The 25,402-nt window shown below is 44.9% G+C and overlaps 1 protein-coding gene across 1 annotated transcript in view; it reads left to right on the top strand.

Moving 5' to 3' along the window:
• ITGA9 (integrin subunit alpha 9) overlaps positions 1–25,402 on the top strand; it is a 296,740-nt gene that overhangs the window by 238,481 nt on the left and 32,857 nt on the right. The window contains exons 21-24 of the mRNA XM_033132690.1: positions 4,008–4,097; positions 6,187–6,295; positions 11,247–11,354; positions 24,996–25,121. Coding sequence (XP_032988581.1) covers positions 4,008–4,097; positions 6,187–6,295; positions 11,247–11,354; positions 24,996–25,121 — 433 coding nt within the window. The remainder of the gene's footprint in view (positions 1–4,007; positions 4,098–6,186; positions 6,296–11,246; positions 11,355–24,995; positions 25,122–25,402) is intronic.

The following is a 25,402-nucleotide window of genomic DNA, read 5'->3' as shown; positions in this document are numbered from 1 at the left end:
CATGGGTGCAGACATAAGGAAGCTTTATTTTCATCTCCCACTGCCCTTTAATTTTGTTTTCATTTGAGGCCTTCGTCAGCCCCAACGTTAGTTAAAACTCACAGACTTGAGATTAATTTTCCCTTGGGAATGACCATGAAGCTGGAGGCACACGCCCTCAAGCCCCTAAATCCACAACCACCATAGCATATTTTTGCTTTTAATGCTGCTCGCTACATTTTCCAGCATTATCTCCAATATTATGGCGAATGTTCTCTCTCCTAAATATAAGGGCACAGCACGACACAGTGGTTGCTTAACCTTCTTTACCATGTGTTATATCCAACTTGAACTTCACAGTTGCTGACTTGCTGGCCTTTTGTTCAGCACCAGTTGGACTTAATGGACATGAAAGCTGTATAGCCTGTACATTGCAATAGGATGTACAAAGTAGACGTAACTAATAACAACAGTGAGTGTTAAAATATAGCCCAGTAATCCCAAAACACGCACACAAGCTTCCAGGCTGGCCTTGCAAGCTTTAAAATCGTGCAAGACTTGGCTCTTTTTAGTTCACGCTATTTTCAAGATCACATAATTCACATTCATATAAAAGGTGACTGTGATTTAATAGACACATGTGCAAAGCATAGAGAAGGTAGACTTTGTTCCCCTTGCTAGAATCCAGAAGGACTTCACTGGGGAGGTGGCATTTAAAGAGAGGAGTCTGTTTTCAGGCTGAAGCAACATAGGCACAGCGGTCAGAATGTGCATGGGACAACGTGCTCTGTTCCACCCATGTAGGTGGTAGGCATTGCACTGAAGTGGGAAATCACAAGCCATCTCTCAGGAGGGGTGGGGAACATACAAGTGCAGTGGCAGATGGGGCTGAAACAGGAGACTGGGCCGGGCTCTGGAGGGCCCACGTAGCCTCAGAAAGTCTGGACTACTTCCCAAAGGTAGTGAGTGGGGAGCCACTGAAAGTTCTAGAAGAGGGGAGTGACGCAGTGAAATAGCTTGCCACAGAGCATGAGATTGTCAGATTGAATAAAGGGAGGCAGATGCCCACTGACACCTGAAAACTCCCGTTCTCCAGCTGTTTCTTGGATCCACAGAAAACTCACTGATGTTGGACAGATCCACAAATGGGCCCTCTTGGTCCCTCAACACCTGGGGCAGCCAATATTCCTGGGAAGAAACGTGTGGGCAGGACTTAGGACATGGAAGAGGTGTCCCTTATCCAAAGGCCTCCTGGCAGGTCCCTTATCTCCACCTGCCTCCTGACTTCAGTCAGGGCTAGTCAGAGGTGGAAAAGGAGGGCTGGCCAACACACAGTGGTGGAAACTTCATCCAGTAGAATCACATGCCCGTAGACCTGTGGTCTCTGGCCTTAGGTGCCCATCGGAATCACCTGGGGAGCTTTAAAAACTGCAGGTGCCTGGTCCGCCCCACAGAGATTCTGATCTAACTGGTCTGCGGTGAAAGCTGGGCGTTGGGATTTTTAAAAATGCTCATCAAGTGATTCTACTGAGCAGCCAAGGGTGAGAACCACTATTCCTAGTCCCTTAGTCTATACTGGGCACATTGTCACTCAGCACACATCTGTTAAGCTCCGACTGTTTACCAGATGCAGTGCTGGGCCCCTCAGAAAATGCTAATCACTTAGTAAATTCAAGAACATTCCCTCACGTACATTAATATTGCCACATAGCGTCAGGGGACGCCTAGTATCAGATCTGCTCATTCTTTGAATCACAGATGTCACGGAAGCTATATTATCTGTTAAATACACAGCAGAATATTTCAGACACTCATTTCTTTCCAGAATTTGGTGAAAATCTGGTGTCGCTGACCCAGAGGGCATCCACAGCACTTGACTCCCTGCTGTGACGGAACTGGTCCTTCAAGTTTCTTATCTTGAAAGCCAAGTTAAACTATCAATCCTGCCTTTCTCCCCGTCACCACCCTTTGAAGATCTCTTGCCCACTTGTGGATCCAAAAGACATAAAGTTGAGACTAAACAGTTTCTCAAGAGCTCCCCTCTCCGCAGCCCGGCTTTGCCGACCTCAGGGAAACCATCCCAAGTCACACGCTTGCAGAATAACTGGAGGCCTTTTGATGTTGGGCCTTTTTATCTCAACTTTTCAACTTGGCTCGGTCTGGAGCAGTCACCCGATGACAGATGAGACTGTTGGGCCTGAGCTGCCAGCGACCACAGGTGGCTGGACAAATGGCAGGGCAAGAGGTGGCGCTTCCATCAGGAACAGATTATGCAGACCTGGCAGGATGCTGAGTGGGGGAAGGGAGCAGGCCCCGGGTGTTGCCATCCCACCCGTAGTGGAGTCACCTCTAGTCTGTGATTCTCTGATTTTTATTGTCCCCTGGGAAAGGAAGGACAAGGAAGTTAGGCCAGGTGAGCCCCTGATTCCGCTGCTTCTGCAAACTGTGGTTACCCTCTGAGTGATGGATGTCACCCCATCTGCGGAAGACAGATGAGGAGTCAGAGGTCAGAGTCACAGAGCACCATTGTTTCAGAACAATAAGAGACAGGAGAGGGGATGTGAGTGCTATTTAAGTATTGTTGCGTTCAGCACTTGCTGGGTGGGAGAGGAAGGCAGTGGGGGAGAGGGAGGGCAGGGAGAAGGCAGGAACTCTGCACACGTTCAGGGAATGGTGTGGTGGGGAGTGGTCCGGGAGAGCTGTGCCCAAACCTCAGTGGGTCTGGGGGGTCTCACGTTCCACTCCTGGAGGGTGAACTTGGCTTTCGACTGGAATCCCACATTCATGCCCTGTGGGAACCAACTGTAAAAGTTGTGTTCAGCGACATGCACCCACCAGCCATGCCTTTTCTCAAGGCAATCCCTTCCCTGGAATAATAATCACAATTCATATTTGAAAGTTAGTAAAATAGTAACCCCCTAAATTTGGTATCAGGAGAAGGAATCACAACGGAAAAGCCCTGTTTTCAGAATCAGCCTAACCTAGTTCGCTATGGGTCCTTGGGCCAAGTTAGCTAATCCCTCTGAGCTGCTCCTTACCTGTCAGAAGTGGGTAATCCCTCTCTCTGCTGTCACTCTGGGGACCCACGGAGATCATGCTATGAAGTGTGCCTGGCACATAGCAGCCGCTCAACAGATTCAGCTCCTCTTTCCAGAATGACCTCAGAAGAATCCCCTTCCTCTGCTTATCACCCCAAGGGGGATGCTGTATGGGACATCCTCTAGCCAGAAGTGTAAAGCAGGCGCGTCCGTGGTATTTATGGTGACTTTGGCCAGGGCCTCTCTCTTGAGCTTACCTGTCCCTGGAAGATAGGTGATGCTCCAGGTGGCAAATAGCTACGGACGTCCAGCAAACCCCTTCCTGGCTGCAGTGCCCTCACCTTGCTGGGCCATTATTTATGGAACAGGCACTTACAGAAGCAGCACGCGCAGCAGTCGGTGCCCATCCATCCATCCGTACCCTTCCCCACTCACCAGTACACAGCTCCCAGCACCTGCCGCTCTGCCTGAGGCTTTCTCTGGCCAAAGCCCACTCGCCTCTGTGTGTAGGGCAGGTGCCAGGGAATTAATGCGCCCTAGCCCACCTCCCCCAGCAGCAGCAGGTCTCAGGAGTGAGTGGATGAAGGCCCAGCGCCCATGCGCTCAGTTGGGAAGACAGGCTTGTGCTCCTCGCTGCCTCCCAGAGTCCCCCAGCCAGACCGAACCCAGTTGCCTACATCACTAACCTCCTGCATGACACGCCTCTGTTGTCTTCCTGTCCTTTCCCGTCTCCCGTCTTCCCTCTCAACTGGTATTTCCTGGGGTCATCTCCCCAGCACACTACTCACACTCACAACTTTGTGAGGGGAACACAACTGACACAGTAGAGGGCCCGCTGTGACTCTGTACAGGGACTAAAAAACAGACTGAGGCTAACTAAGGTGCAGAGTCAAGCCCTTGGAGAATGCGAGATAGAGCTCAGATATGGAGCCCAGCCGCATGCTGCCGGGAGCGAGTGCTGACTGGTGGTCCTCCCCTCTTCCCCTGAAGCGGCAACGTGGAGCGCTCTGAATCGCTGCATGACAACAGCCTCACACTGACGGTGTCGCTGATGCACGAAGTGGACACATCCATCACTGGGTGAGTAGCGCAGCCCTGGGTTGCCAGAGCGCAGTGGAACCCTCTGCCTTCCTTGTGCGTGCACACATGGCCGGGAGTCAGTGGCCCTGCCACTGCCACTGCTTGCCAGCTCTGACATCCAAGATGAAGCTTTCGCTACTGTGACTCGCGCCTCCTCCCTCCTCGTGTTCTCCTCTTTCCCAGCCACCCACACAAGGAGTTTGATGACAAGTTTAAGCACCATAATTTCTTTGAACCTTCTGTACATCTTTATCTGCATATACTCCCAGCGCCTACTCCTCCAGAGTGCCATATGGAAGCAGGCAGCATGATTCCTGGGATTAAAATCCCAGCCAAAGGCTGCTGGGCCAGAGGTTACAGCCAGATGTCCCAGTATCCTCGCTGACGCGAAAGGAGGCGCGCCTTTCTAATTAGCTTCGCAGTCAGCACTGGCTTCGTGTGTCTCTGTTAACCCCTGTGCACAGCCAGCAGCAGCTCTGCCTGATGTCTGCGGTGGTCTGGGTGGGCAGGGAACGATCCTGGATGGGCATACCGTATGCCCAGGTGAAGTCTAGGCCACTCAATGTTGCTGGCATTGTTGGAAAGGAGGGCTTCAGGACTCAAAACAGTCCGGGTCGGTTTTCAGCCAAAGCCCAAGCCTGGAAACATGAGAACTTGGTTCCTGTTTCCGGCTACAGAAAACAGAGTACATGCCTCTTTGAAAGTGGGAAAAAGATTGGTACAATTAGTTTAGATCAAATGAGGACCCAGTGAACCCTTGCCCCAGATGCAAGCTGAGCTTTCTGAAGGTCCAAAGTTTCTCATTTTTCAGTTTTCAAGTGCTCTGGGTCCCGGCCTTGGCCAGAAGCAGAAATGTGAATACATCACAGAGAAAGCCATGGCAACAGCTCACACTCTCCTGGGTGCCCGGGAATGGGGGGTCCTGTGCTCTTGACATTTTTCATCACATTCTTCAGACGTGAGGCTTTGCTGGAATATATTTGCAACTTAACATAGCTTTGCCTCTGTTCATGGCTCTATTTTTAACCATATAGTTTATTTATTTGTCTCATCAGAGGTACTATGAGACTATGCCCAGAACCAAGCCCTGTCCTTGGGGACCAAAGGAAAAACACTCACTCACTTGATCCTGTTGTCAGGCCCTAGGAGGCCTCATTGTGAGGTGTTAACAGCCCCTGATGAAGCCATCGGTTAAACAAACGAGTCAACTGATCTTTCCAGGAACATCCGGGCAAGCATAGAGGAACCATTTCTTGCTATCTGATAGTACTGGGACTCACTACATTTCTAAAGGAATACACTTACATTGAAAATAGGTTCATTGCTGTCCATTCAGACTCGGTACCAAACAGCTTACATGATTAGTGTTCAGGCAAGTGGGCAGCTTCTAGAATCTCATCTAAAATCCATTATTTGTCTGGAAATTTGAGTGAATCTGGGCTTTGTCTCATCTTGGGGTTTGTTGATACAGGCAACATTGAAAGCTTGCTGCAAACCGAGCTTAAATTCTTAGTCACATCTTCCATAGCCACTGTTTGAAATCTGAAAGAAAATGCTATGATCGAGTGGACTGCATTTTTAATACTCAATTTCTGTTAATTTTGGTAGTCTGACAAATTTAAATTTTTTTAAATGAATTTGTTACAGAATGAGGTTTTGAAAGCCAAATGTATGATTCATTTATATTTATTTCCTAAAAGCTTGCCGTGATCTTCCTCAATCTATATTCTTCCAATGGCAAAACAGAAAATGTCTGATTTTAGATTCCAGTTAAAAAAACCGAAATCAAGGCTACCATATAGTCTTCCTCTTCATTTTAGAAATGTAATCCAGTACATATTGGTCTATGTAGCTTATTGATTGGACCTAAGATGAGGAGACATTACTGGAAATGTCTGTTTAGAAAGCATACATCTGGCTGTGTCCATTTACAGGAGAGAGAAGTAATTCCAGAACAGAAGCATTTGGTGGAAGGTACTAGAGGGAGCCAGGTTCCATGGAGACAGATGTTTGGGTTCTCAGGATAGCAGTGGCCATGGGTTGCTTGACCGTGGGTAGGGATGATGGATTTCATGGTTTCCTCTTTCAGAATCATGTCTCCAACCTCCTTTGTGTATGGCGAGTCTGTGGACGCATCCAACTTCATTCAGCTGGATGACCTGGAGTGTCATTTCCAGCCTCTCAATGTCACCCTTCAGGTAACCACCCCTGGAAACCATCTCGGTCATTGGGACCAACGGAAGGGCCCATGGGATGTATCTTCTACTGAAAGGCAACTGGAGGGCCAGGCTATTTTCAGAAGAAAGTCTTCCCAGCCTGAATGGGGGAAGTGGAGTACATGTGTGTGTGCATGTTTTCTGTAACCACACACAGAATTAATCCCTTCCCTCGCTGCTACTTTGCTGTGTGGACCCCTCTGCTTTTCAACACTTGGAAGGAAAGCTGCATGATGAACCCAGCTCTCCCCAAGGAGGTTTCTGGATGCTGAGGTCCAGGCCAACATCCCAGCCCAAACAGCCCCAAAGGACCGTTTCAGATCTCCATCAGTCTTCACGTTACACTTAGGGCAGCCTTGAGGATTTGCCCTGTTCCCTCCCTCCTGGGGCTCTCCATGCTGACTCAGCCAAGAGCCACTCCTCCCACAGAGGGACAGCCTTTCAGAAGTGCAGTGTTATAAGAGCAAAGCATGGTGAGCATATGGGACGAAGCCTGCTGCTCCTCACAGAGCAGGGGCTGGGTGTCCCCTGTCCCACCAGCATCATTTCCGGCAGGGCCACTCAGTGTGGACGGTGGACATCGTGAAGGACGCTGTTCCTTTTCTAAACTAGGGGTGGGCAAACTTTTTTTGCAAAAGGCCAGAGGGTAAGTATTTTAGGCTTGGCCAGCCACATAGTCTGCAGCAACTATTCAACTATGCTATTATTGTTCAAAGGGAGCCATAGGCAAGGCAGATACAAAACTGTAAGGACGGGCACCGAAATGTGAATTTCATGTCATTTTCGCGTGTCATGAAATCTTACTCTTAGTTTGATGTTTCCCCTCTCCCCCACCCACCGTTTAAAAATATAAAACCATTCTTAGCTCACAGGCTATATGAAAACAGGTGGCAGGCCAAATTTGGCCTGCAGGTCATAGTGTGCTGGCCCCTGCTTTAAAGTACAGATTCTCAGGCCAGCACTGTTCAGGGTGAGACTCTTTGAATGTAAAGCTAGAGGACCTCCGCATCATCAAGTCCATTCTCCTCAAACACAGGGTGACAAACACAGGGAAATGTAGGCCCAACCAGGAGAGGACATGCTGCAGGGCCCAGAGTTGGGAGAGGTGGAGCTGAGGCCAGGCCCAGGACTGGTCCAGCATTTCCTGGGTGACCCAGCCCCCTGCCAGATGCTGGGGATGAAGTGAAAGAGTAAGAGATAGGCCTGTCTCCCCCACAGTGCAACATAATCTACATCCCACGTCTCCCAGAGCTCTCCCTGCCTCCACTCCATCCTTCCCCATGGGGAAGATGGTTTCTTGGTTTGACATTGACTGCTGTGGCCAAATAATTATTATTTTTCTTTTCCTGTGGCCACTCCGCAGTGGGCCGAGGGGATGACAAATAATGACAGGGTGAGGGTCTAAAGAATGAGGCAGTAAAACATTTGTGGAGTCTCACAAACAATGGTCTTCCTCTCTCCAAAATGTTCTCCCAGGCAACAGACCTTGGAAACCATGATAGATAGCACATGTCCCCAGCTCAGAGAGGATGCACCAGCTAAGCCCAGCTGTCATACCCCGTGCTTGATTTACAGGGACAAAGGCAAAGAGGGGGTCAGACCTGCTTTGGGGACCTTACAGTGATTGCTGTGAACAGGACCTCTGTGTTTCTGAATTGCTTCTCAGAATTCATTTATTTTTCTTCATTGCTTTTTGTAACTGCATAGAAAACAGATAAAGACCAGATGGAGGTATATCATTGGACTTAAATCACATTAGTTTTAATTCCCTTTTGAGGTGTCATACAATAAAAGATACAGTCAAGAAAATTAGTTAGAAAGGCGCACATGACACACACCATGTAAAGGGTACACGTGTTGAGAGGAGAAGGCAAAACGGAATAGCAGGTACGCAAAAGATACAGAGAGTTCTTATCACCCTCTAAAAAAAGAAATAAAGAAATCTGAGGGTATGTGGTTAAGTCATGTTTCTCTGAAGGCATTTTTATAGGGAGCTTAAAGTTTGGTTTTCAAGCGAAGAGGTTTCTTCACATCTGGCCTGACATTGGATACAGACTAGAGAGTCAGAGGCCCCGAACAAGTGATCGACATGCCCCATAGATAAACTTCTTGATTATCAGTTGCCTGAGGAAGAACATAGCATTCCATCCGGATTAAGAGAGTTGACTGGGTCTGAAAGATGGATGGTGTGTGTCATTGATTAGAAGGAGATCCTCTTGTGTGAGCAGAACTGACGGTTTCCTGGAGATTTCTCTGAGGACTCATTTTCCGGTGTAATTGTCATTATTATGACCATCCTGCTGGAAGGCCGCTGAGCAGGTTCATGGTGATAATGACTAAAGGTGGAGATCGCAGGGGAGTATGGGCTCAGGAACAGTTCCTTATTCTGACAACATCACTCCTGAAGAAGAGCACACGACTTTTTATAGAAAGAGACCTTTTGTGTCTTTTAAAAGCTATTACGCAACAAGCTGTGTAATTGCTTAAAGACGCCCCCATAAATGCAGGTGGCAGAAAGGCTGAGACACTAGTCTTGGGCCTGGTTTCTACATTTCATCCGAGTTTTTCTTAACAGAGACAAAATAATTTGTTGACTAATGCTAGGCTTTTTTCTTTTTTTCTTTTTTTTTTCCCACATCATTTCTCTCACCTGAAAAAGGAAAAATAATGCAGATGTGGCATAAGAACATTTGCAGAGAATCAAATGTTAAGACATTTGTTAAAAATAAATAAACATGGTAATACAAGCTCTCCCATCTGTCTGGCTCTGATGGTGAAATACTGCAAATCAAAATCATTTTCTTCTTTCCTTCCCCCTACTCATGTTTTAATTGGGATTTCTCAGACACATCAGTAGGTTTCTTGTCAATTCTGTGATCTCACGTTTCACTTCAAATTAGTTATTTCAATTGTGGTTGGATAGTCCTTCCTCTTCTTGTGTCTTAGGGTTGTTGTTTTTGGTGCATTTTGTTCTTTTTCAATCAAGAGTTGGCAATAACTTCTCATCCGCTCAATCATTTTTTTGTCTATTCTTTGAAGCAGAACCAACTATTGCAAAAAATGAAGACATGGTTTTTCAGGGAAGAGCTGGCTCGAGCTAGATCCTTATACGTCCTGTCATGTGTGAAGCCCTGCTTAGATTTCCAGCCGGTCTCCTGACTCTGCCCTTCTGACCTCAACTTCAGAGATGCCTTGAGTCCCGGAATTCTCTGTCTAGTCCCCAGGCCACTGAGCAGCATTTCATTTCTTCCTTTCTCTTACTCTCTTACCCATTGTTTTTTTACCAAAAAAAAGTTACATCTTTATTGAGGTATCATTTAAAGTTCACCATTTAAAGTGTACAATTCAATAATTTTCATATGTTTACAGAATTGTGCGACTAGTCATCATAGTCTAATTTTACAACATTTTCATCACCCCCAAAAAGAAACTCTACCCATTGGCAGTCACTCCCTATATTAGTTTTTTATTGCTGCTGTAATAAGTTACCACAAACTTAGTGGCGTAAAACAACACAAAGTTATTATCTTACAGTTCTGATGGACAGAAGTCCGAAATGGGTCTTACTGGGCTGAAATCAAGGTGTCAGCAGGGCTGCGTTCCTTTCAGGAGGCTCTAGGGGAGAATCTGTTTTCTTACCTTTTCCATTTTCTAGAGACTGTCCACATTCTTTGGTTCATGGTCCCCTTCATCTTGAAAGCCAGCAATGGCCAGTTGAGCCTTTCTCACAATATATCTCCCTGATTCCGACTACCTCCCTCTTCCCTATGTAAGGACCCCTGTGATTACATTGCACCTACCTGGGTAATCCAAGATAATCCCTTTATTTTAAGGTCAGCGGATTAACAATGTTGATTCCCCCTTGCCTTGTAAAATAACATATTCACAGGTTCCACGGATTGGGATGTGGACATCTCTGGTGGGGGGGGGGCATTCTTCTGCCTCCCACACTCCCCATACCCCTAGGTGACCACTAATCTACTTTCTGTATCTACCTGCTACCCATCTTTTTTCGCTTTCATCATATTCCATTTTTCCCTTGAGTTTCATGGTCAGCCTTTGCTCCATCTCCTTTCTCTTATGGGTCTCTTTGTGGCCACCATCTTTTCTCTCATTTCTCAGGAGAAGATGGGCTGCTGGAGAGAGAAACTAGGGAGGGTTCTGGGGAGATGAGAGGGCTAAAGTTTTACAGGACCACATGCCAGGATAGAAAGGAGATACACAGATGTCATCAAACAGTATTAGCAAGTGATTAGCTATGAGTGATGGAGAAACCAAATCAGCTGGATAGTGTGGTAAGAACAGCCCTTTCTGTAAGTTAGATCATTTGGTTTGGGGACAACCCACTTTGTCTTTGAAGGTCTTAGTTACCTCAAACTGTAAAAGGAAAGGGGTTGGATCAGATCAGTGGTCCTCAGAGTATGGTTCCTGGGTCGGCAGCCTCAGCATCTCCTGGGAACTTATTAGAAATGCAAATCCTTCAGCCCTCTTCCCTACCTCGCCAGACCTACAACTTCAGAAACTCCGGGCATAACCTTACCCCTTCAATCTATGTTTTAACAAGCCCATCTGGTTACTATGACATGTGCTAACATTAGAGAACCACTGGACTAGATTGTCTCTGAATTCCCATAGGTATAATAGTCATGAGTCAATTTCCAAGTATGTTAAAAGCAATACAATTTTTAGCAGGAAGAAGACGAAATACTAAAAGGGAATGAGGTACTTTGAAAGTTTGGGGGTTTTAATGCATATTCGAAGGATTTCTATTTCATTGCAATCCCCTGTCATTCGATATTTCACTTCATGACCTGCTAGATCCCAAACCCTAGAGTATGCATCACTTCAAAGACTTTTAGAGTATATATTGCATGACATGAAATGAAGGTCTGTGTTTCTATTAAACCTTGCTGTGTGTGTCTCATACCCACAGGTCTATAACACTGGGCCAAGCACCCTTCCTGGCTCATCTGTCAGCATCTCTTTCCCCAATCGACTCTCCTCTGGAGGTGCAGAGATGTTTCACGTCCAGGAGATGGTGGTGAGTTCTCCCTTGTTTCACTGTTGGTTTCAGACAAGCCAGTTCATTTACATTTTGTATTCCACCCCGAAAGCCTAGAGAGCTCATTCATTCTAACCTTTGGAAACATATCTGGAGAAGTCAGGAAGCTGTAACCCCTAAACTTCAACCTTGAGACAGTTTAGTTACTGCCATAAGAAGACCTTTTGTGGAGAGGCAAGGTTTTGAACCTGACTCTGGGGCAGACCTTACTGGCTCTGGGATCCCTCAGCAACTGTCTGCTGTCTTGTGTGTATCTGAATGCATTTTTCTGAAGATCCTCAGCATGCATAAAGATTCTCAAAGGGCCACAGATGCCCGGAGGATGAAGGATTGGTTCCTAACGCATAAGTGTGGGTTGAAACTCAGGTTCATATGCAGAGTATGCAATTCTACTTGAACCTAAGTCAACTATATAGGGTTTTGTCTCAAGGAAAGCTTGATAACTACCATACGATCCTTCCCGCCCACCGCCTTGAAACATTCTCCTTGGCTTCCCGGACACCGCATTCCCTTGGTTTCTGCTTTCTCGGTGGTTTTTCTCATCTCCAACTTCTACGGGGCCCAGGATCTCCTTCTTTTCTACACTCAACCTCAAAGATCTCACCCAGACTCATGGCTTTCTGTTCAGTCTGTGCTGAATTCAACAAATACTTTGCACCCATCATATGCCAAGTACTGGCTTATTGTGGAGAACAAAACAGACAGAAACATAATAAACTTCCAGCCCTTGTGTATATTCTGGTGGAAAGATATAAATAATAAGTAAAACATATAGTATGTTACAGGATGGTAAATGCTATGGAAAAAAATAAAGGCGGGAAGGGGATGAGAGTGGGCAAGCCTGTAGTTTTTGGGTTTTTGGGTTTTTTGGGTTTTTTTAGTTTCAGGTGTACAAAACGATGTAATAGTTAGACATTTGTACCCCTCACAAATGTGTAATTTTAAGTAGCGTGGGCAGGCAGGTCTCGCTGAGACCATCTTTCAGGGTGGGAGACCAGAGCTGTCCCAGGGGGTTGTAATGTGATCTTTGCACATGAAGCCCTGGCCAAGTCAGTGTTCCTGAGAATCCTGTCTCCTTGATTTTAGCCCTACGTGGTTTCTCTCCTTGGAAATGCCGCCGCCACGCTGGCCCTGCGCGGCGTCCGGGTTGGACATCCAGGAGTCTCAGTGTGAGCTCATCAGCACTCACTCTGGGGGAGCTGTCTGCCTCAAAGTGAATCGCGTCCTTTGCTGGTAACAGCAGTTGAGAGTACCAGTGATTTTTTAGAGCTGGCTGGTTGTGAAGGCACATTTCGCATGAGAAACATCTGGGTTTTATGACTTAGTTATACATAGAGGGTACTTGCAACAAGACATCTTCCCTGCAGCAAGGGGACTTCACTTGTACGTCAGCCAGCCTGGCACTTTAAAGCAACCAGCAGTAACCCAACGCAAAACTGAACAACTCATTTTTTTTTTCATTGTCTACTACTTGCTCCCCAGGTGAATACGTGTTCTTTTCTTCTCCTCCTTCACCCTCAGTTTTTTCTGTAGAAATTCAAAGACCCACCCTATATCAACTCAGCGCTCATCCTGGCTGGCAGATTCCTGCTAACAAGAATCCAAGGTTTAGGCACCCTTCCCGGGATGCAAAGTCCTTGGGTGCTGTGCATCCTTTTCCTTGATATCCTATCACTTAAATGATGTCATGTAAAGTGAACTGGCAATAATACAGCTTATGTTAAGGGGATAAGAGAGAGAAGGGGGAAAAGGAAACCCCTCTCCAGCAGGAGGTGGATTTCCAGCCCTGGTGTGGATTTGCAGATTATGTGATCTAACCGTCTGCCTTTGAACAGAGTACATCAAGACATCTCCCCAATACAACAGAACCAGGTTTCCAGCAAGTTCTCTTAGTGGACTCATTCTCGTATCCCTTAAATTTCATTTTTTTGTGACTATCCTCAATTTTTCATGCTCTAATTTCCCTGACCTTTTCTGAGCTAAAATGGAAAACAGTTGCCTAGCTCCCTCTGTGGAGAAGTTAAGTTGTTACTTAGTCATTCTTCCCACTTCTCTTTTCTACAAGAGCACTGGTCCTTTAATTATCTTTTTCCCATTTTAGGCCATTCTCTTTGCTCTCTCCACATTGTCCAAATAAATAAAAATTCAGAACTGAGCACCAGATATCTAAGCCTCTTTATCCAGCCTTTCCTTATCACAAACTGTTATTACTCAGGCAGGGAGGACCCAGTTTACCATTTGAGAACTTGCTGATTTCCACTCCTAATAATTTATCTGTGTAACTCGCAGAGACATCCTGAGGTTCTCTATTAAAAGATCAACAGGGAGATCTTAATGGCCAAAACCATGAGGTCTAAAACCCTACATGACCTCCCACCCAGCTTTCCAGGCCAATATCCTCTGGCTCTGACCTCATCCCTGACCTTGTCTTCCAGCCACTCCAGACCAGGAAGGCTGCTGAACCACCCACTGTTCACTTTCCTGGGCCTTCTGACCTTGCCAATGGCGTCACCCTTCCTCTAGCTATAGAAAGTGCAGTTAAGACCCAATTCACACATCCTCTCTTCCATCAAGCCCTCACAGATGCCTTCCCAGATAATCCTACCTCAGGGCCTTTGCACCTGCCACTGTTGAGAACCCTCTTCCCCGAAATCTTTGCGTGGCTGGCTCCTTCTCATAATGCAGGTCTGAGCCTAAAGTTCACCTTTTCAGGGAGGTCTTTCCTGACCATGTTAACTAAAGTTGCAAACCCCCATCCACTTTCTGTCCCATTTCCCTGTGTGTTATTTTCTCCATATCACTGGCCACTATCTGAAATTGCTATTTTTTCATTGTCTCTCTTCTTTCACAAGATTAAAAATAGTGTGACCGTAAAGGTCATGGCTGCCTTGTTTCCTTTGTATTCCCAGCGTTTGGTGTCTGAGCCACAGTATGTGCTCAATTAAATGAAAGAATTGACGACTCCCACTCTAGTAGTAAACCATCACAAATATTTCTTTCTGCCTTAGGGTAGGTGTGTGTCCTTAGATACCTGTATACCCTGCCACACATTTAATATGTACCTCCTATGTCCTAGGAACTCGGGAAATTTGCATTAAATTCAAATCCCCTCTCTGTCTCATTCTCTCCCTCCCTCCCCACTCCTTCACTCCATCCCTCCCTCCTACCCTCCCTCCTTCCCTCCCTACACACACACACACACACACACACACACACACGTCAAGTCTGCTGATCTCAGCGATGGCCTCAAAAGCACTTTTTTTTCTTCTTTCTGCACATGTCTGAATGTGAGCTGAATAGTCAAGTTCCTGAAATGGGCCAGGATTAGGCTGGCTTCCTTCTTTTTTTTTTTTTTTTTTTTTTACCCCTCAACAGAAGCCAAACACTTAAAAAGCGAAGCGATGGCTGATTGAATTCTGGAGACAGAATTATGACGTTCCTGGGCTGTGGGGTCAGTTTTAGTTTGGGCTGGAAGGACAGCTTGCACTCAACACGCACCCTCTGGAAGGTGGGGATACGGTTCAAACTGGGCTGTCCACACACAGTGCGGTCCCGAGGCTGCCCTGTAACCTGTGTGAACAGAGCAAATGAATCAGTGCCATCTCCCTGCTGACTGAGGGCGCCAGCCTTATCAAAGGGCCTTGTGCTCCTGCCGCTGTGACATCTGGAAGCATTAATGCTTCCTTGCGGCGTGTGGGCCGGTCGGAATGCCCACACTTAGGTGCCTGGTGTTCTCTGGCCTTAACAGTTGGTGATTACGCAGTTTACTTTCCTTCATTCCTTCTTTCATTCCTTAAAAGCAACATGACACAGAGCCCTGTCATTGCAGGGGTGATGGGTTGTTACCAAAGTCGGTAACAGGAAATCTCACTGAGGATAAACAGAGCGCATCGGTCATTGCCGAGAAACACATGGTTCTAATTTAACCTGCTGAGCACTAATTGTGTATACTTCGGAAGCACACAAACAGGAAAACTCCTTTCTGACAGACACACCGAGTTTCTTCCAAAGATCCAAAGGAACTTTCTCAACATTGTTAGACACTGAGAAGTAATTATCTCCCTCGCTGTCAGGGAGCCAACTTCACTCACTTCTCCTTCAGAATATAAACTTATGACCTAAAGCAATGTTTCAGGCCTCCCATGAAGTCTTCAAGCTTGAGACTTAATGAATGGCATCTAGCGTTCTCTTTTCACTGCTCTGATGTTTATACTCTTCAGAAAAGGAGTGTAAGAGGTTAGACACGAAACATGGCATTCAGAAAAATGATTATTTACCTTTTGATAAAAGGGTAATAATGAAGTGTTACATCTAATAAATGCAGAGATAACCCAGTAGGTGTGCTCCTTTATCTTTTACTGTAAGATGGGTCCAAGGCTAGAACCAGAACTTAAATAAACCAATACAAGTGCGAGGACTGTGTTATGTCCCATAGGGGGGCTACTGACTCATTTATTATCCAAATCCACAGACCATTCTGCCTCCAAAATGTGTCATTATCTGTGGAAAGTAAAAATTTTGGCATGCATGTCAAGTGCTCAGATAACATATTCATGTCTCACTTTTTCGCTAAGAGAATCTGACCACATCTGGAAATTCTTTTGTGTCACTGCTTCTCTGAAACTACATCCCATCTGCATCACTTTAATTCCAGTGAAAGGCCATCCCCATGTTTGTGAAATGGGCCTCATCTGGGAGACGTGTCTTTCTCTGAGTCAATGTAAATGAATTCTCTTTGACAGGGCAGCCTGGTGGCAGCCTGCACTCTTGACTTTGCAGCATGTTGGCCTGTCACACCCAGAGGAAAAGGGTGCGGAGGAGTGGGGAGGGAGCTACATTGTTTTAGCCAAACCCTAGAAGAGCTGGTGGGAGAGAAAGAAAACATTAGCTTTTATCGTAAGAAGTGAGATTTTAATGGAAGAATGGCAGACTCCTACGGAGGTCAAAATTGTGCAATGGGCTGTGTTCTTCCTGTTCTCTGGAACGTTGATTTTGAGGCTTTGCCCCTTTATTTTCTGTTTCAGTTTTGCTCTCAGTAACACCCTGACCTTTCAGAGCTAGTACGACTTTTCACAGTGGTGATGGACTTACAGGATGGGAAAAGGGTTGGGGAAAGCAAAGATTTTATTTAGAAGATCATTTTTCAATTAGAAAGAAGACATCTAGAGTTAAAGTTCTGACCTTTTCCAGCTTTTGAAAGTTACTATCTTTCCCTTTCTGGAAATTCAATAATACTAGGTCATTCTTAAACTCCATTTCCAACTCTGCAGGTTTGGCAGCGGACTGTTATTTATGGGTAGCTGTCATGTGTTCTCATTTACCCTTTTCGGTTCAAACACAGAACATGGCTCTTCATTTGAGGATCAGAGGTCAGAGAGACTGTCCAAATCTAGAGCCTCAAATTAATGTACCTCGTGTTATGATCATCAGAGTGTTTTTCTTCTTTGGAAAGCAAAATGTTTTTCCTTTTTGTCTATTTGTATGAACACATTTGAGTCGCTAGCTACACACAGAGCTAAGTTTATCAGAAAATCAGAACTTACTGAACTGATAAACAAGGGCACCCATTTTACAAAGCAAAAGAATCTGTAACTCTTCAGAAGGGTCTACCAAAGGATGTCATTGAGAGGATATCATTCCTTTAAATGATATGATGCACACACAAAAAGTGTGTTTTCAACCTTTTGAATATATTAGTAACATAAAGCTAGGCTTATCCATTATGAGGAACTACCCAAGAGTGTTGTCAGTGTTTCTCTGCCCTTATATTAAAGAGTGTCACTGCAATGGAAAATTCAGGATAAATAAATGGGTCCACCCCTTCTGGGTCATTCTGTGTCTGTATTATTACAAAGGCTTGAAATGAATGGAGAGACATGAAAATATTTATCTTAGGACTTATGATTAAAATATTGTCATTTTTTACTGTTCTTTGGTGAATACAAAGAACCACATTAATAAATCATAGCAATGTGATTTAATAAAAGGCACAATATGAAGAACTCTGTAAAACTGCTTATCACAGTTTACATGTAGTTCTTATTTATCTTTCTAGTAGTAAATGTATTAGGTTGGCCTAGTTAACCAGTGGGTATCATTTCTTGATCCTTTTATGAATATTATTTTATTTCAAACCTTGGAGTCCTAAAATTAATATAATCAAAGCCACTTTGGTAAATGTTCAGTCTCCGGTGGCAGAAAGGGAACTTACTGTCTTCTGATACCTTGGTTCCAAGAGTAGGCAACAGGTAATTAAATTAACAAAGTAGTCATTCAAAACCTTTTCTGGGTTTTAAAGCCAAGGGGCATGTGAATTCAGAGGAGCAGGTGGCAAGTCAGGAGATGGGTCATGTTTACTCGGTTGCCATCAGCTGTGATTGGTGTAAGATGATATGGAAAAGTGGCCTAAGGATGTAACAGAGAACATAAAGTCAATGATTAAGAGATAAATGTCAGTTAACAGAAAACACATGTTACTCAGAAATGAACCTATGCCCCCTTTAATCCAAGTCAATTCAACAGTTTTTAGATCAGACTTTGCCCGAGACCTACATTAGTAAAAACTCCAAGCTTGCCTCAAGGAAAGCACTGTTGTCATTGAGTTTGTTCCTCTGCTAATTTAATCTTCCATTTCTCTTTTATTGCCTGTGTCCTGTGTTCAAGGCAGTGAGCTTTGTACATCAAGTCAGAGACACTTTGGTGACTTCTCCCCAGCCCAGAACCCAACCAGCGGGAATACATTAAAGGCTTGGGGCTGATGCTGGTAGAAAGGGGACATTTATGCCTTAGCCTGTTAAAAATACACCAATAACACCACATGCCTCAGGGGAAAAGCATTTCCTTAATTTGAGACATGTTAGTTCTCCTTCTGGGTAACTGCCCACCCTCTCCAGTTTGCCAGCAAGGTTTTCCTCTGTGTCCAGGCCCACCTCCCCTGCCTCATTTCTGGCCACTACTCCCCAACATTCATCCGGTGCTTGAGCCATGTTGAACGAGGCTCTCTAGACGCAAGTCTGCCTTTTGTACGTCCATGCTTCTGCATAGTCTGCTCCTTCTTCCTGGAACTTTCCCCCTTTCCTCTCTGCTCTCTGGAAATTCTTGTTATCCTCCATGACCCACCTGAGCTGCCACCTCCCAGTCAGGGATGCAGGTCAAGGCAGGGGCTGATGTACTGGTAGAGGAAGAAACGTGCAGACAAAATGTATAATGACAACAGGAGCCCTGCTCCGAGGGCTGTGAAAGGATAAGCAATAAGATGATGGTCCAGGTGTGTGTGGAACAGAGGCTGTGCACCCCAGGTCTGAGGGAGGTAGAACAGGACAGTGAGTATCCTGGTGGCGATTTTGGAGATGACGCTCCTTCCAAAGTCAAAGCTTGTAGGTACGTGACAGGTTGTTTAACCTCTCTGGGCCTCAGTGTTCTCATGTCGAAATGGGGGTAAAAATTAAGGAGACCAGATGTCCCCGTTTGCCTGGCACATCCCTGATATGTGTCTCTATCATGCTAGTCTGTCTCATGGACTCCCCACTTCACTCAAAAATGTCCCCGTTTGGACCATATATTATATGGTCACGCTACTGATAGCAGTACCCTCTGCACATGAGTGTTACAAGGATTCAGTGTGTATCATAGCTCTCAGAATAATACCTAATGGTAGCTGGTATTATTCCCATTCATATCTGAACTCAGCGATGGGGCTGGGCGTCTGCCCCCAAGTGACGTCCACATTCTCCTTGGGCTCCCAACAGTTTCCCAAGCCACCATTATCTCTTGGTTTCAACTTGCAATGTTTTCTTTGGGGTCGGGATGGCGGAAGGAGGGAGGCCAACTGCCAACAGAAAACCCGCAATAGCTGCCTTCACAGAATTCAGCCTTGACATTGTATCCCGCATCCTTGAAAGCACTCACATTCCAAGAGACATGGACCTCTTCCAGCTCCCAGAGGTCACAGAAGATAAGCAGCCATGTCATGGGAAGCATTTGGACCCAGATAGTCTGGAAAATAAATGAGAAGGGAGTGGGCAGAGATGAGCAGGGGGCAATGACCACAGAGCCCTTGGCCAGCCAAGGAGAAATGAGTGCCGTGGTGCCTATGTTGTCTGCAACACAAGAAGAAAACATTCCTTCCCCTTGATTTTGAGCAAACAGGGTGGTTAAAACCAAATTGGGGGTGCTGGGGGGCTCAGCAATTGCTTACCTACGTAATGGGAGATAGGGGACCCCATGCTCTCGTTAAAATGTACAGATAGTCTTCAGAGTGTGGGATTAGCAACTGAGGCCAACCTTAGTGACCACCTAGGCCACCGTCCTCATTTTACACGTGAGGAAACTGAGGCCCTTGGAGACACACAAATTGGCACAGCTGTTAGGAGGCAGAGCTGGGGCTGAAGCCCAGGACAGTCGCGTGTTCATCACGGCCATCTGTGCCACAAGATTCCTTCACTGGGTGTCACTGCCAACAGCCAGTCATATGACCTTGGGCGAGTCACGGAACTCGAGGCCTCTGGTTCCTTATCTGTCAGGCAAGGCCATAGGACTGCATGATCTTGGAGCTGCCTTCCAAAAGCAACATTTCAGGATGTTCTGGTCCCCTTCCAGCCTGAGACTGCATGGGGCGGCCTGGCTTCCCGAGCAGCAGGCGTTTTTGTCTCCCAGTGTCTGGGCTGGAGTCATTTTCTTCCCCACAGTGGCAGAACTGGATCAGCATGGAGGACGCTGGGATCCCGAGGCTTCTAGGCTACTGGTTCCTTCCTTTGACCAAGGTCAAAACAGGAAAAGGTGTTTTCCCTCTATCCTCACAGCTCCATCCTTAGCCTGCATACCTGAGAGGCAGGGAGGGGGTTACAAGCAGATCTCTGGAGCCGAATGGCCTGCATTCCAACCCAGCTATGCCACCTACCAGCTGGGGAACCTCAGGCAGTCAAACGACCTCGCCTTGTCTTTCATTTTCTCCATCCGTAAAATGGGGATAGGAGTAGCACTCAGCTTGTGGGAGTGAGGACTGGATGAGTTAATTGGTGTAAAGCACTCAGAGCCTGGCACACACACAGGAAGGGCTGCACATGTGTTGGGTATCTGGCTCTGGCATACGTATATACTCAACACATAGCAAAACGCTTGCCTTTGATAACCCTAGCCAGGGGCTGCATTGCTCAGTTTTAGCTGAGGGAGCGCCTACAACAGGATTAGCTCGTCTGAATCAGATCCGTGCAGCACCAAGCAACCTTCAATCTCTCTTTGAAAGAGGACCACCCTGAACCTCCCAGAAAAACGTCATTTTCCCGATTGAAGTGATTCCCGCATAACCGCAGTTGGGAGCACAACTGGCTGAGATTTTCATTCACCACAAACTCCGTCCCCACTTCCCTTCTCCAGATTCCACTGGGGCAGATCAAATGTCACACCGAATCACGTCATGTCACCATCATCACCCTGTTCACAGGCTGCTCAGAGACTCCCGGGAGAAAGAGGAAAATAGTTCTGAGCCAGGTCTCTGCCCCACAGGCTTGGGACTGAGGCTTCGCTTGTTTCTCACCCCCTTGCCCTGCTGTGCGGGGGGGTGGGAGGCGGGTTACAGGGGGTGACAGCACCAGGCCTCACACCCGAAGCCCATTAGTGAAACTAGCTGGGTTTGGGGCTCTGCTCCCATACTTTCTCTCCTGGCCTAGAAGTGCCAACTGCCAGTTTGTAGAGCCAGAAGGAACTCTGCCCTCATCCCTGACTTTAATTAGGACAGATGCCTCCTGCAAGATACAGAGATTCTGTTTCTCTAAACCAAGACCAAATGTGTTTGGGTGGCCAAACCTGATCATCTCAACAGAGGAATGTACATGCCACAGGCCTGCAGGAGGACCGTTTTTCCAGTGGCCTTTCAGCAAATGTCCACTCCAGAAGACAAATGGGAAAGTGGAGACCCACATGCTTCAGAGTGAAAAGTGATTAAATTAAGACCATGAGCCCACATTCAAATTCTCAAATGCTCAGTGAACAAAATGTTTTCCATCCACCATACGCTATATATGCCTAAATATAGGGCAACTCCCAAATTACCCTATCCCCCATCTCCCTAATGAGATAAACTTAACCAAGTTTTTTTGGCCAACTGAATAGGAATCAGAACTGTGGTTGCCTTTGAGATGGGGGATGGGAATTGACTTTTGGAAAGGGGCCAGAGGGAACTTACTGGAGTGATGGACACACTCTGTACCTTCATTGTGGTGGTAGTTACATGGGTGACTTCATTCATCAAGCTGTACCCTAAGATCTGTGCACTTCAGTGAATATAAATTTTACTTCAATAAAAAGGTTGGAAAAATGAAATACCTACTTAGAATATTTAACCTAATCATGTAGTTGTATACAGTAGCACCCCCTTATCCACGGTTTCACTTTCTGTGGTTTCAGTTACCCACGGTCAACCATGGTCCAAAACTATTATATGGAAAAATCCAGAAATAATTCATGTGTTTTTAAATTGCACACCGTTTTGAATAACGTGACGATTATCTCGAGCTGTCAGCTCCATTCCGCCTGGTATGAGAATCATTCCTTTCTCCAGCATCTCCACGCTGTGTATGTTCCTGCCTCAGTCACTTAGTAGACGTCTGGGTTATCAGATCGACTGTCACAGTATCGCAGTGTGTGTTCAAGTCACCCTATTTTACTTAATAATGTCCCCAAAGTACAAGAGTAGTAATGCTGGCAATTTAGATGTGCCAAAGAGAAGCTATAATGTGCTTCCTTTATGAGGTGTGATTGAAAAATACAGTGAATGTTTAAATTTAAAAAATTTTATTACAGTAAAAGACACATTGCCATTAATCCCCCTCAAAATACTCCCCTTTGCTTCAAACACACTTAGCTCATCGTTTTTGCCACTTTCTGAAGCAGTTCTGGAAGTCCTCTTTCTTGAATGTCTTTACTTCATCCTCCATCATGACAATACTCCGTGTCACACATTGCTTCTGGAACGGCAATTTCTGTCAAATAAAAACATTACGGTGTGTCCCCATCCACCTTATTCACCGGATCTGGCACCATGCAACTTCTGGCTCTTCCCCAAAGTCAAAATGACCATGAAAAGAAAACGGTTTGAATTGATTCAGGACATCAAGGCAGCCACAACAGCACAACTAAAGACACTCACAAAAGAGGACTTCCAGAACCACTTCAGAAATTGTCAAGAACAATGGGATAAGTGTATTTGAAGCGAGGGGGGGTATTTTGAGGGAGATTAATGGCAACGTGTCTTTTACTGTAATAATTTTTTTTTTAATTTAAACATTTACCATATTTTTAAATCACACCTCGTAAGTGAAAAGGTATATACATATAGGAAAAAAAAACACGTTTTTCCAGTACTATCTGCAATTTCAGGCATCCACTGGGGGTCTTGGAATGTATCCCTGCAGATAAGGGGATACTGTACTTAAAATTATATGAGAATAATATATTAATAATATATTAATTTATATTACTCTTCCCATTCACACATTTCCCAAAATGGTTTTATGCAAATGTACATCTTTTGAGATCAAGGTATGCCATTACTAAAGCCACTTTTCAGTCAATAGCTTTCTGAGCATATCATCTTCAATTTGTCTAATTTATTTGAAATGCAAAACTGTTTGGATCCGTTTGATGCTGAATTTTTTTTATTAAAATTTATTAGGGGGTGACAATGGTTAGTAAAGTTACATATGTTTCAAGTGTATAATTCTATAATACATCATCTACATATCACAGTGTGTGTTTACCACCCAGAGTCAGTTCTCCTTCCATCACCATATATGTCACCCCATTTACCCTCATTTACGACCCCCTTCTCCCCCTTACCCTTTGGTAACCACTGAATTATCTGTGTTTATGAGTTTTTGTTTCTTTATTTGTTAGTTTTGTTCCTTGGTTGCTTTCAGTTTTATATCCCACATGTCAATGTATAACATTGCAGCAGATGTAGTTCTCATTTGTCTTACAAGTTATTTATTACTCATGATATTCACTACTTAGGAAACATGTTTTGCTTTCTGAAATGAGCTTTAAAATATTTATCACAACTTACAAATGCGCCCCAGGAATAATCACCAAATATGTGTTAAATCTCATTGTTTCTTCCCATTAATGCCCTCTAATGACCTCTTAAGAATATCCAAAACCAACATTAATTGAGACCATTTCAGGCTGGTGTCTTCCCAGATTTTGTGGTTAAAATCGAGTAATTGGGAGAATACCAAATTATGAGAACCTTTTAAAGAATAACAAGTCATAAACTATAAGAGATTTGTAATTCTTTTCTAATAATTAATTAGATGAAATATACCTTCATCTTACTTATTTTCAGGTATATACTGTGAATCCTGGCATATGTGTTCAGACCAGAGATAAAATAGAGATCAATTTAGTACATTTTGGGGTCTTGTTTTATAGTTCATTATCAAAAGATTAACATTGTTAGCTTAAGTTAGAAGTTTCTTTAGGTAAAAAATTTAAACCTTACTCCCTACCATGAATGAGAAGTTGAAAAATTCTTTAATAAATTCAAACTATATACTGTATCTTACTCAAGGACCTTAAAGATAGGAAAGTTAGTTTAAACAGATGCTTCTGGTGAGAAATGGGATTGTAAACACAATCCTAAATTATGAATTCCCAATTATTAATTTTGTGACTTGACCTTCAGTCATGTCCAGTATTCAGCTTTCACCAGTGTAATGTGATGCTATATAAAGAAGACTTTGTTTTTTAAACAATTCCTCCATTTGGGCATTAAAAATAGTGTTGTTCTTAAAGAAATCACATGGAAGACTATACACTGTCACTTTTTGGTTTGTTTTGCTTTTGATGTTGCTATTGCCCAAAACCATTGCTATTGCTGTCAGAAAACTCACCAAGAGCTCACTGGGCATATAAGCTGCTGTATGGCTCAGTGCGGTGGCTGTCCAACCTTTTTTTTTTTTTTTTTTTTTTGGTAGCAGAACCCTGGTTTTAAATGACGTTACAAGTGGTTGAAGCTCTCTAGTTGGAGCAGAGATGAGGGCCCAGAGCAGTCCTGCTGGATCCCTCTTCTCCTCACTAGAGAGACTACTATGGGATTTTACAGCACCCTAGGGGTTCCATGGAACACAGTTTGAACACCTCTGGCAGTGGAGCAGGCATAAAGGTTTGGTCTCAGAAGATCTGGGTTCAAAATCTGGGTTCTGGACTCTGTGATTATTGTTGGCAAGTGAGCTAACTTGAGTCTCATTTTCCTCGTCCGGACAAAGAGCGCGAATGCTTATCTCAGAGCGTTGTAAGAATGCTGATAAATGTGCTTTGGAGATGATGAAAGTAGGTTTATTTTGTTCCGTATGTGTTACGGTTTCCTAGACACATCTCATTTACATGTTGTGTGCCATGTCATCTTAGTTATTTAAGGACTGAGGATCTACATTTTCTATTGTTCCCTCTTGTGGATGCTTCTACTTCTGCCTTTCAGTTTTTCGGCCATTGTCGTCCACTGGAGAATGGACAAGGGGGAAAGCTGACATTGGGCCCTACTGCTACCCCGTCTACCATAAAGAATTCCATGCTCATGATCTATGCTCGGGTGGACCGATCTGACAGATTTCTTTTCATTTTCAGGTGGGCCAAGAGAAGGGAAACTGTTCTTTCCAGAAAAACCCAACCCCCTGCATCATCCCTCAAGAACAAGAAAATATCTTCCATACTATATTTGCTTTTTTCACAAAGTCTGGAAGAAAAGTCTTGGTAAGAATTTGCTTACTGGTTGGGTCAACATGGGTGGTCCTCTCTAAGAAGGCAAGTCTGAGATGAGAGGCCAGTTTTCTATTTGGCATTTATTATTCCCCAAATATGGTTTTAATCAATTGGCTTAGAAAATCATGAGGACTGTGGTCAGCTCCTATGTTTCAGCCTGAGGTTTCAATCAAAGTGTTAAATTGGCATTCCAAGTTCCATTGCCCGGCAAAGGGAAAACCTTTGCAACCAAAGCACAAAGTAGTAAAACATTCCTTCAACTAGTAGGAGTC

Source organism: Rhinolophus ferrumequinum, chromosome 17 (assembly GCF_004115265.2).
Source record: "Rhinolophus ferrumequinum isolate MPI-CBG mRhiFer1 chromosome 17, mRhiFer1_v1.p, whole genome shotgun sequence".
In the NCBI taxonomy this organism is placed as follows: Eukaryota; Metazoa; Chordata; class Mammalia; order Chiroptera; family Rhinolophidae; genus Rhinolophus; species Rhinolophus ferrumequinum.
Note: the sequence above shows the minus strand (reverse complement) of the source record. Positions and strands in the feature narration are given on the sequence as shown.